The sequence below is a fragment of the Castanea sativa genome, chromosome 9, assembly GCF_040712315.1.
Source record: "Castanea sativa cultivar Marrone di Chiusa Pesio chromosome 9, ASM4071231v1".
Classification (NCBI taxonomy): Eukaryota; Viridiplantae; Streptophyta; class Magnoliopsida; order Fagales; family Fagaceae; genus Castanea; species Castanea sativa.
This window is the reverse complement of record NC_134021.1, coordinates 15686246-15699587: the sequence shown is the minus strand read 5'-3', so window position 1 is coordinate 15699587 and position 13342 is coordinate 15686246. Positions and strand designations below refer to the sequence as shown.

The 13342-nt window shown below is 31.9% G+C and overlaps 2 protein-coding genes across 2 annotated transcripts; one reads left to right on the top strand and one right to left on the bottom strand.

Moving 5' to 3' along the window:
• Window positions 1-3766: 3766 nt before the first annotated feature.
• On the top strand, window positions 3767-7126 carry LOC142611159 (uncharacterized). Its single transcript, XM_075783210.1, has one exon. The coding sequence runs from the start codon at window positions 3767-3769 to the stop codon at window positions 6737-6739; it is 2973 nt and encodes a 990-aa protein (XP_075639325.1). The 3' UTR covers window positions 6740-7126.
• Window positions 7127-7615: 489 nt separating this feature from the next.
• On the bottom strand, window positions 7616-10449 carry LOC142611087 (ran-binding protein 1 homolog b-like). Its single transcript, XM_075783118.1, has 4 exons — window positions 10183-10449; window positions 9924-10075; window positions 9313-9438; window positions 7616-8127 (listed from the first exon to the last, which is right to left on the bottom strand). Exons 1-4 carry the CDS (start codon window positions 10341-10343, stop codon window positions 7925-7927), a joined length of 642 nt encoding a protein of 213 aa, XP_075639233.1. The 5' UTR covers window positions 10344-10449; the 3' UTR covers window positions 7616-7924.
• Between the last annotated feature and the right edge of the window lie 2893 nt (window positions 10450-13342).

Sequence of the window (13342 nt, the reverse complement as noted above, 5' to 3'; positions counted from 1 at the left end):
TAGTTTGCAATTATATATATATATATATATATATATATATATATATATATATATATATATATATATAGTAGTTATAGTGAGATAAATATATTATAAATATTTGGAGGGTATATAGTTAATGTGAGTGTCTCTAACTTTGGGATAGAAAGATTTATTTTTGTTTCAGATTTTGGTTGTGGTTTGACATTCCTTTCACAAAGTACGCATAAAATGTAATACCAACCTATTGTTGTATAAATAGTACTTATTATTGCAATACCCTAGCAGTTTACATCTTGCAATGAACTTTGAAATTAATATGTATTATTTTTTTAATGTAAATAATATGATGTATGATTTTTTTTTACGTAAATGATGAGTATAAATTGAAATGATTAAAAAACCTGTTTCGTAGGATCTCATTCAATGCATTTTATTTTTACTATTGTCTTCATAATATTTAAAGATAAATCCTCCTATGAATTTTTTTTTTTTGCATGTATTTTTTATATTTCTTGTATAGGATCATGTTTTTTACCATTCCTATCATTGATTTTTTTTAAAGAAAATATTAAGTTAATGGCATTTTGTGAGATAGTATATGATATTTATTAGACTTTTTTGTTATTATAAATTTTAGAAATATGCACTTGTCAATTATTTCAGCAAGGATCTTAAGATTTATATATATATTTTTGTTGCACTGGTCGATAACAGAGAATTTGTCTGCATAAATTGCATAGAATATTATTAATAGACAAACGCATATTGAATTGAAATTGGGGAAAAATGAAGACATGATTTCATGAGGATGAGATTTTCTAGAAGTACCACATATACGTGAGGGAGGAAGAAGAGAGTTTGTAAGAGGGTAAGAGTTTTTGCTTTGATTTACACGTGGGAAGAGTCAAACTTGGGTCATCATATATAAGGTAAGAACTGACTTGAATTTTTCATAAGGTTTGGTCTACTTTTAAAAGGTAGTTTATCTTAGAGTGAATTAATTTTGGTCTAATGGTCTAATTGTCAAGAACAGCCCATATTTTATATAATAGTAAAAAGAAGTTACTATGATCTATTGGGTAACAGTAAAAAAAACTTAATAAAAAGAGGTAAAAAAATGCTAAATTTATATAATAGTAAAAATAAGTTACTATGATATATTGGGTAACGGTTAAAAAAACTTAATGAAAAAAGGTAAAAAATGTTAAATGCAATATTAGAATGCCACGTGGCAGGACAGTAAAAAGAAGTTACTATGATCTATTGGGTAACAGTAAAAATAATAATAAAAAGAGGTAAAAAATGCTAAATTTATATAATAGTAAAAATGAGTTACTATGATCTATTGGGTAACGGTTAAAAAAACTTAATGAAAAAAGGTAAAAAAAGTTAAATGTAATATTAGAGTGCTACGTGGCAGGATCTCATGCACTCTCACATGAGGTCTCTGCTTTTATATATATATATATATATATATATTGATGTGTCAGGGTCACTATTTTTATGAAAGAAAAATAGGTACTATACATTAAACATTCCACCTAAATAAAGGTTTTAATGAATTATTTAAGTTTTATTATACTTATTTATATTAAAAATAACTAATTTCATTTTCCTAGTATTTAAATTTTAATATATTTATTGTGTAATTACTTAGCAAGGTATATATATTTCTTTTAGAGCAAAAACAAAAAATCTCAAAATAAATGGTATTGTGCATCATAAATGGCTTGCTCACATGTTGGTTGATGAATCTTCAAAATAAAAAGTGTCTAGGAACCTCACATGTGGGAGCATTAGATTTCACTATGTTGTGCATTCTTTGAGAATTCTTTCATTTTGTGTTTCGCTTATTTAATTAGTGCCACGTGTCACAACTCTTTAAAAAATATAAAAAAATTAAAATTAAAATTAAAAAAGAAGAAGAAGAAGAAAAAGAAAAGGTACTATACGGTATACATTTAACCTTTCACCTAAGCAAAGGTCTTAATGAATTATTTCATTTTTTTTCTTATTTATTTATATTCAACCATAAATAATTTTATTTCCTTAATATTTAAATTTTAAAATAATTTTGGTGCAACCACTTAGCAATATATGATATTGTGCATCATAAATGGCTTGCTAATGTGTTGGTTGATAAATCTTCAAAATTAAAAGTGTTTAATATATGTTATCTCAAGTTTCCAACTAATAAATTTGTTCCTTATGTTTTATCCCAAGCTGCAATACCCTAAAGTTTTGCCATGTGGCGCATGCCTTGAGAAAGGAATAGAATACTTTTTATTTTTATGACATGCAATATATTAATTTCTTGTTATGTGTTTCATGAGCTATATGCATTCATTTCTAAGTATTAACTTTTTATAGGTGGGTACTAATTATTAATATAAAAATGTTATTTATAACTTTTTTTTTTTCTAACAACAAATTGGGAGGGAGGGTTTATATTTGAGTTCTTCCAGGCAATGCCATTGAGAAATAATGGTCTTGGGAATTTATATGCTTTTTTTTTTTTAAGTTTGATATTTTAAAACAATTTATTTAGAATATGAAATTCCTGCTCAATTTTAGTTGCTTAAGCAATAATTGAAACAAAAACTAGCAAAATATAAAAGAAAATTTAATAATACATGCAATAAAAAAAAACAATTAGTATGCAATTAAATTAGTCAAAATAATTAGATATTTTTGAATTCATTCAAACCATATATATCGTATTTTGAATTTATGGATCACAATAATTTACGAGTAATGTTACAGCCGTAAACTATTTTACAACATTTTTACAAACTGTTGATGTAACTAATTTTTTATTGGTTTTCATAGGTCCATCATTTTTTTATTTACCAATAACCATTCACCGTATTAGCAATTTGTAAAAAAATTTATAAAAAAGTTTGTATAGCATTATTCATAATTTACATCTCTAATATTTTAATGACAAATAATATAATTAATTCTCAAATTTTTTTTAATAAAATTCTCAATTATAATGTGAGCTAGTGAAATTTAAATATATCTCATTCAATATGAATGTTTGCCGCTTTAGCACCCGAATTAACCTGCGTCCTAGCCTTGGTTAATAAAATAAAATAAAAAATAAAAACCAAGCGTCTTTGCCTTGGGAGCATTAGCATTGGGTGTAAACCCCCCAAGTTGCTATTTTAGCAACCTGCCCGCTCAAATTGAGCTCCATCCAAGAGTGGGTTGCTTAAAATTTTTAGCAACCATGAATAATAAGGTTGTATATATACAATAATACAACCTCCTACTCATGGTTGCTAAACGTAAAAGCAAATATAAAAAGTATATGAAAGTACAAAAAAGAAGAAAGAAATAGATGGGAGAGAAGCGAGAAAGAATGAGCTGATAGGGTAGTTTATATTATTTTATTGAATTTATGTAAAAATAAAAATTGTGATATTTAGTATATTATTAAATGAGTTGGTAAAATAAATAAAGTTATCTCTCCTCCAAACAATTGCTAGTATGATTTCGACATAACCTTTGTAAAATTTGCAACGAGTCAATGAGTCAACGAGTTAATGAGAAGATGAGTCAATGGCAACTATATCTTGTCTACGCTAGAGACAGTGGGTTGAGTACGACGTTTACCTCCCAATTCTACATTCTGAGTGGTTTTGTCCTTTTGGGTTCAGTAAGACTTTGAGTCACAGGTCAATAAAGCCATGTTCATAGATCTTTGCCCTCCTGAACCAACCATTAATTTCATCACCTCTTCAATTCTTGATTGTATTAGTGTTTCTTATTACAGCCCCCAATGAAAATTCTCTACTTTGCATGGCTCTTCTTGATACCAATATGCTCACTTTTCATCAGCTTTGGTATCATTGTGGTGTCTGGCCAATGTCATGGCGATCAACAATCCTATTTGCTCGAATTGAAGAACACCCTCAAGTTCAACAGTACGTTGTCCACAAAACTGGTGCGTTGGAATCAAAGTGTTGATTGCTGTTTGTGGGAAGGTTTAACCTGCAGCAAGGAGGGACGTGCTATTGGTCTCAACCTGTTCGACGAATCCATTACGGCTGGACTTGACAATTCAAGTAGCCTTTTCAGTCTCAAGTATCTTGAGAACCTGAATTTGGCTTATAACAGCTTCTACAGTTCGATTCCAACGGAGTTTAGAAAGCTGAAGAATTTGAGTTACTTGAATTTGTCAAATGCTTGCTTTGCAGGGCAGATCCCTAATGCGATTTCAGGCCTCACAAGGTTGGTTACTCTCGATTTGTCTACCTCTTATTTATTGGCTGATTCTATGTTGAAACTTGAGGACCCAAATTTAGCTATGCTAGTTCAGAACCTTTCGGAGCTGAAGGAACTTTATCTTGATGGTGTACATATATCAGTGCAAGGGTATGAGTGGTGTCAGGCCTTATCATCTTCAGTGCCAAATCTAAGGGTGTTGAGTATGTCAGGTTGTTCTCTTTCAGGGCCTTTCGAATTCTCCTTATCAAAGCTTCAGTCCCTCTCAATTATCAGCCTCTATTATAATCCTATTAATGCTCCAGTTTCAGAATTTTTTGCAAATTTCACAAATCTGACTTCCTTGGATCTCGGTGCTTGTGGATTGAATGGAACATTTCCAAAAAAGATCTTCCAAATTCAAACACTGCAGAAGCTTGGCTTATCAAATAATGATCTACTTCAAGGTTCTTTGCCTGAATTTCTTTCAAATGGTTCTCTCCGGTCACTACTGCTTGTATTTACAAATTTCTCAGGGACGCTTCCAAATTCTATTAGTAATCTTACAATGTTGTCCAGAATAGATCTTTTTGGATGCAATTTCAGTGGATCAATCCCGAGCTCTATGGAAAATCTTACTCAATTGGTTTATTTGGACATGTCATCAAACAACTTCACTGGACCAATTCCATCATTCAGTATGGCCAAGAATTTGACTGAGATATACCTTTCTCATAATCATTTAACAGGTAAGATTCATTTCCTTAACTGGAAAGATCTTCTGAATCTAGTGAATCTTGACTTAGGTTACAATTCACTTGAAGGGAATATTCCTGTCTCCCTGCTTTCCCTTCCATCATTGCAAACATTACAACTTTCCAACAACCAATTTTCTGGTCAACTCAATGAATTTTCCAACGTTTCTTCTTGCCAACTGAAGACCCTTGATTTGAGTAGCAACTACTTGGAAGGGCCAATACCCATGTCTATCTTTGAACTCCGAGATATTGGGAATCTCCTACTTTCTCCAAATAAATTTAACGGATCTTTGCAGTTTAATGTGATTCAACAGTTAAGAAATCTTTTCGATCTTGATCTTTCATACAATAGCTTGTTGATTGAATATAATGGAACTAGTTCTTCATTATCCTCCCTTTTCCAAGTTACCAAATTAAAATTAGCTTCTTGCAAGTTGAAAATATTTCTTGATTTCTTGGTAAACCTTTCCAATTTAACCATTCTGGACCTTTCAAATAACCAGATTCATGGAGAGATCCCAACTGGATTTGGAAATTTAGTAAGCTTATGCACTTGGATCTCTTTTAACCAACTAGTGATGACTCGGGAAGGACCATTACTCAATCTTTCTAGTTTGAGTGCCATAACTGTCCTAGACCTTCACTCCAACCAGCTTGCCGGGGAATTACCGATTCTCCCACCGTTTGCCGTATTCTTGGATTTGTCGATGAATAACTTCAACTCTGCCATACCAGCTAGCATCGGTGACTCCCTTGCTTTTGCTTGTTTCTTCTCTATTTCAAGCAATAAATTCCATGGGTTTATCCCTCAATCATTATGCAACGCTACAAATCTTCAAGTTCTTAATTTGTCTAATAATACCCTGAATGGCACGATTCCCCAATGCATAATCGAGATGAGCGAGACTTTAGGGGTGTTGGATGTGAGAAGAAATAAACTAAGTGGCAAAATATCTGATACATTTCATGACAATTGTGGTTTGCAAACTCTAAATCTCAATGGAAACCGACTAAGAGGAATGGTTCCAAGGTCTCTAGCCCAATGCATTAATTTGGACGTCTTTGACATTGGTAACAACCACATTGAGGATGCTTTCCCGTGTTATCTGAGGAACCTATCCCAGTTACGTGTCCTTGTCCTGCGATCTAACAAATTTTACGGGTCTATTGATTGCGGAGGAATAAATATCAACTGGCCAATGCTTCGAATTGTAGACCTAGCTTCAAACAAATTTTCTGGTCAACTTCAAATAAAATCCTTTTCTACGAAAGCAATGCTAGATGATGAAGACAATGACCAACCAATGCTCAATTATATCCAATATGAAGTCTTAAAATTTAGTCAATATTATTATCAAGATGCAATAACAGTTACCAGTAAAGGTCAAGATCTTGAGCTGGTGAAGATTCTAAGTGTCTTCACCTCAATTGACGTTTCCTGCAACAATCTTGAAGGACCGATACCAGAAAAAATAGGAGAGCTCAAATCACTATATGTCCTAAACTTGTCGCATAATTCTTTCACAGACTCAATCCCACCATCCCTAGGAAAATTGAGTCATCTTGAGTCGCTAGATTTGTCAAGCAACAAGCTTACTGGGGCGATACCTATGCAGCTTGCAGATGGTCTTAGTTTCCTATCAGTCCTAAACCTTTCTTTCAACCAATTGGTGGGCCAGATTCCTCAAATTAAGCAGTTTGCTACATTCTTGGAAACTTCCTATGAAGGAAACAAAGGATTATGTGGCTTCCCTCTGAATGTAGAGTGCAAATATGATGAGCCAGGATAGTTGCCTCCAACATTTGAAGAAACTCAGTCTAAATCTTGGATTTGGACAGATTGGAACTACGTTAGTGCAGAACTTGGATTTATTTTTGGCTTTTGGGTTGTCGTTGGGCCCATAATGTATTGGAAGAGGTGGAGAATACGGTATTACAGACACGCTGATGACATTCTTATCAAGATCTTTCCTCAGCTGAATCTTTGAAAGAAATTCCATCGACGAGCACAAAAGCAAAGAATCAGGTGCGGCGGTACTGAAGACAATTTTATCATAGTTAAATGTAGTTTTTTCGGTTGCAATATAAACCAATAAGAGCATAATATATAAATAAATAATGTATACGTGCAGTTGGTTGCTAGTGTTGTTTGATGTTTGTAAATTTTTTTTTTTTTAAATGCCAGCTGTAGACTAAGGGAATTCATCCTTTCAAAGACCACTATAAACGGTTCAGTTGCCACGTGGCCTAAGTGTTAATTATTTTTTTAATAACTGGTAAGCTTTTTTGTTTTATTTTTTTTTTAGAAGCACAAACACACACACAGGAGAAGAGGATGAGATAAAAAAATACACTCACACACCAACACCAAAACTGCATGCAGCAATTAATGTCGCGGAACATGTTATAAACCATTTCTTAATATCACACCTTACCATGGACGCGTAAATTTTCAATATAAGGTGTTGTCCAAATTGACACTTAAATGAATTCTTGCTGCTTTAAATTGATAGAGTCGCCCTAGGGTTTAGATTGCAACAGTTTCAAAAACTACAGGACATTATTGCAGTTGAAATTTTAAGGTCTAGATCTAAACTAAGATTAAACCTTAGGATTTAATATGTGATTACTTAATAATAAAGCCTGTAAAAAACTTGAAAAGGAACTAATGAGAACCTTGCAAACAATCTATCATAAGTAATGAAACTGGACATTTGACCCCAAAAAAAAACATAATTCAAGACCAACAGACTAACCATCATCCACATCCATAGATTACCAAAAATTTCAATAAACTACGTAAATACAGCTGCATTCCCCAAACTAGCGGGAAAAACAACCTTTACTAGCCAACCAAACCAACACCTATATTGATAAAATGTTCAAATATATCAACAGTGCTCTGTTTAGTCTATGAAGCTGGCTCATCCTTGTTCTCTGCCACCGGTTTTGCTTGGTCATCTACAGCTTTCTTATCACCCTCCTTCCTCCGTGTAGGTTTGCTTATCCTCCTCCTTGGCCACATCAGGCTTCTCTTCCTGCTTTTTACCCTCGGTTTTATCATCCCCAACATTCAATTTCTCCAAGAGTCCAGCAGTATCTGACGCATCTTTATTATCCTCTTTCTTCCCCTGTGATTCGGCAACCTCTTGAAATGTTTCCATGAAGCTCCTGCAGTCTGAATAAAAACAACTATGTTAAACATGTAAACTTATGAGTTCTAAACATATTACAAAGAATAAAATGTTTCCAATTTCAATTCACAAGAGCTGTAACTGTCTCCCGCTTGAAAATCACAATCGGCTAGTGTGTAGGTCAGACTTTTCCTCCAAACCAGGTTCCTCTAACGCCCTACATAGAGGCTCTAAAAGCATCCACATGTATTTCTAAATTTTAACACAACACATTTAATGGTCATATAAGCCGCAAGTTTGCCAATATCTAGAAAAACAGAGAAGCGGCAATTTGCAAAAAATCCTCCTTCATTTAAGGATGTAGCTAGGGTGCTGCTTTGTATGCCAGAGCAACAATGTGCCATACCTCACTCCCCAGTCCCCACAACTCCAATTTCGATTAAAAGAAAAAAGAAGAAATTGTAACTGAATCATAGATCAGTAGACATTAGTTTATCACATGCAGTTGTTGTCAAGTGACCAAAATTACATGAAGTAGGTCAGTACAAAAACATAAATATAAGCTCCAAAGATGAATTTAGTTTCCAGCATTACATAGAACCACATATAGAACTATCTTTTAACAATTTCTGGAAAATGTAACAATTTATTAAAACCAAAAGTAATTTTCAATGACACAAGAAAGAATCTTTGAAAATAGCTCTGTTGCTCATCCCACAAACAACCATAGCAAGTGACAATAAAACAAAGCCACACCCACCAGTAAGAGAGCAGCCACAAATTTCTCTACCCACATGTAACCATAAGATTCATAACAACACATATGGTACAAAAACCTCAAAAATACTATCAAACTTAGTCTTCTCTCAAAGCCTTCACCGAAGTTATAAACAAAGCATTCAATTGTCTTACAAATTAAATTAATAACAATAAGTTTCTATTACAACAAATTGGATCTTAGACAGTTCATGACCATCTGCAAATAATTTTCAACAATTCAAAACTACTTATTATCCAAACCTTTACCAGACTCTCCTTCTCTTAAAAGAGAGAACCTTCACATCTAAGTTCCCCTAAACTTAGAGCTTGAATTATAATTGAAGGAGCATATCAAACATCTCACAGAAACACACAAAGGAACCAGCTAAGGACTACCCAAAGACATAAATTTTTTTTATACGTATATTCAGGCACGCAAAGAAGCTAAAAATTAGAAAAAGAACACTTACTCTCAAGCGAAGCAAATCTAATGCAGAAGAGCTCATCCTTCAATTCCCCATCCGCAAAATCCGTAGCATGCCACACACATGATTTTTCGTTTCCAGCATGCTCTTGCACTGTCATGGTCGGAATAACTGCAACACATGCCAAATACATAAAAAACACGCCTTTTTCCAAACCCAAATATAATTTCAATAATAAATTAAAAAAAAATTTTAAAAAAATGCATAACTCATCAATGTGAATTCCATGCTTCCTCAAAGCCAAAATTCTATGATTCAATCTGCTTAGGTTTACTAAATTTCAAGTCAAGCAAAGAAAAAAAAAAAGAAGATAATAACAAGCTTCCACTAGACTAAAATTTCGTGATAGGTTCAAACTAAGGGACTATTTTTTGTGTAATAGTTAATTCTGTTCTTTTGCAATTTCTAGGCAACCAAACAGATTATAATAGCAAAGATATTAAAAACAAAAATTAATCAAAAAATTAAACAACGAAGGGAATAATTTTCGTGTAATTACTGTTCTTTTGCAATTTCTAAGCAACCAAACAGAGCAAAACGGCAAATATAAAAAAACAAAAACAAAACTTCGATTAAAAAAAAAAAAAAAAACTGACCTAGATGATTAGCGCAGATCTTGAGAGTCTTAGATTGGCGCATTACGAGCCTGACTTTTCCAGATTCCTTGTGCTTCAGAAGCTTCACGGTCCCTGCGCCTCTCTCTTTCCACTGTTTCCCATCTTTATCGAAACGGTACAGTTTTGCTTTTCTGAAACCAAAACACCAAAAACAAAAACAAAAAAAGGAAGGTAAAAAAAAAAAAGCCAAAAAAAAAAGACGAACTAGAAACCCTAGAAGACGAAGATGAGTCCGTACAGATCGAGAATTGGTTCCTCTTCTTCCTCGCCGGTAGAGATAGCGACCTCCTCGAGCCTCACAATCGGAGCTACTTGTGCGCCTGTGTCTTCGTCATCGGCCGCTGTGGTTTCTTCTTCTTCATCTTTTCTGTGACTTTGCTCTGGTTCACTGCTCGACATTGCTACCAACTTTTGATTTTTCAGAGAGAGAGAGAGAGAGAGAGAGAGATTTTTTTTAGAGCGAGCTGAACTTAGGTTTGGTAGAGCGTAGAGGAAGGTCGGTTTATATAGAATTGGGAAAGCGTCTTTGGCTTTTTATTTTTAACCTTTGGGGACTTGGGAGTAAATTCGACCTTTTAGATTTTAAATCATTTGTTTTCTTTTTTTGAGAAAATTTTTTTTTTTTTCAATTGAAATTATGAATTTTTAATTCTTTAATTTGCTCTATCATTGATCCTTCATTTATAACCAAAGGTAATAAAAATTTGAGAAATTCTCTTTACTTAACAAAATCTTACGATATTTTTATTTTGGGTAAATTGCATATTACACTTCTAAAATTTAGGAATGCTTGAATTTTACACCCTGAAATTTTAAATTTTAAATTTTATCATCTTAAGTTTGAGAGTGTTTGGATTTTATACCCTAATGTTTTAAAATTTAGATTTCAACTCCTAAATTTTGAAACTTAAGGTATAAAATTCAAACAATCTCAAATTTTAAGATTGTAATTTGCAATTTACCAATTTTATCTTTAATTGTGGTGAGTCCTAATTAATTTTTTATTTTTTTTACTATGAGAGACTGACATCTTAGCTTTTGTGAAAATGTTATGACAATTTACATATAATTTACCATATTTGTGAATGAAACTTTTATAATCTAATTTTAAAATGAGACTTTTTCTTTTTTCTTTTTTTTTTTCTTTAGAAAAGAGACTTATTCTATTTAATTAATTTAAAATAATCTTATTTCAATTTTAATTTAGTTACTTATCATTAGAATAGATTTTTCATTGAGTAAAAATCTGTAGTAGTGAAGTACGGAAAAATAATAAATCAAATAACTAGTGAACAAATTCAAAGTTTGCTAAAGAAAAAAGTTTTAATATGAATAATGCTGAATTTTTAATACTTTGTTTGTTTGTTCAACTCGGCCAACGTAGCCTCTCTCAAAACAAACAAAAAATAGAGAGAGAAACCCGGCTACATAGTTCTGTCTAAGTGTGCATTTGGATACTGCTTTATTTTGCTAAAAAAAAAAAATATATATATATATATATATATATATATATATATATATATTAGTTACTCTTCATTAATGAATTTACTGTTGATTGCATTGTTAATGTCTCATAAACAGTGCAACAAATGCTAGACTTAAAAAATAAAAAATAAAAAAAAAAGGCTGAAAACGCAGACACACCGTCCGCAAACGCAAACCAAATAAAGCTTAAGGGGGTATTTGGTAGAGTAGTTTAAATTATGTTGTTTGGGTATTTTTTATATACGTATGAATAAAAAAATATGTAAAAATATGTATCATGTTATTTAAAATATGAATTATTATATTAAAACTTACATGCCAAACAGCCCTAAAAAACAACGGTCATTTTTCATGGGGCTATATGGACCAGACTAGGGATGGAACCAAGACTCATACTCGAAGGGGGTCAAAGCTTAAAACCAAAAATAAAAAATTATGAAAATAAAGACTAACATCTATTTCATATTCAACAAAATATTACATACAAAATAAGTATTTTTTAAATATTTCATATTATAAAATACATCAACAAAGTATAACATACAAAATAAGTGTTTCTTATTTTGTGCAAGATTTTTGTTTAGTCCATAATTATTTTTTTATTTTTTTTTGTAGTTAAATGGGCATGAACTTTGTTTATTTATTTTTTTTTTTAGGTTAATATCTAAATATTTTAGAGAAAGAGAGATAAAATATATATATATATATATATATATATATAAATATTTAAAGACCAACTTTAATTTTTTTATACTATATTTTTTTTATTTATTGAGGGGGGATGGCCCCCCTCTGCCCTAAAGTAGTTCCGCCCCTGGGCCAGACCAAGCCTGAATTCAGAGTCAGCTTGTCAGACCTGCCATTAATTACACAAGGAGACTATGAATTGGTTTATCTCCTTTTGGCGGGAAAATTGGCATAGCCTTTGCCCTTTTTTCTTTTTTGAGGGAATGGAAAATGACTAACCTTATAATACATTAATACTACAAATTATTTCATAATTTTTATAAGTGGTTAAGTTTTTTTTTTTTTTTTCCACCAATCACAATTTGTCAAATTATCGTATTAAAGAATTGTGAAAAATTTAATGATTCTAAGCTTTTTCCTCCTTAAAGCTTAAAATATCATTTCCGTTGCCCCCATTTTCTTTGCTTCTGACAGGCATGAGCTATACCCTTTATCCTATTTTTGCCTATGTTTGTCTCACGATTGCAGGGGCAGATGCCATTAAATGGGAGCTTTAATTTTTATTTTTATATTTACTTTTCATTTTTGAAGAGAGAAGTTTTAAATTTAAATCAATGGTATAGATCGAATTACGCAGTCTACTACAATTAATATTAATTAAATCTTACGTAGAGGTCGAGGAGAATCTCGCTCGTAACAATTTTGGAAGAAATTCTCTCTAACAACAATTATACCACAACAATCCATTGAGTGTATACCATGAGATTCACCCTTTTAAAATTAGTGAATAATTAGTAGATTATGCATATTCCAACAAAAATCTTCTTCACAATTAGAAGCTAATTTGGCAGTATAGTCGGTTGACTCATTAAAGTACTATTATAACTGTTTAACATCCTAATCTCTATTTGATTGTACAAAAAGGTAATACCCAAGACAGTCTCTCCTCTCATATTCATGAAATATCCCACCTTAAATTCAATTAGCAAGATCCACCATAGTCCAAAAGCACCTAATAATTACTCAAAATCTTCCTAACATAAAGGAAATAAGTTTCCTCTTGGTGTGATTCTTGTATATTAATTGTGGGTCTTATCACTTCCAGTAACCTTAGAAATGTCACACAATATACCACAACGTTGATTGAATCTGCTGCTACTGAATTCTTTGATTCTAGAGTGTATCTAAGAAATTAGGATTATCTAGAAGATACATAAAATGGTATA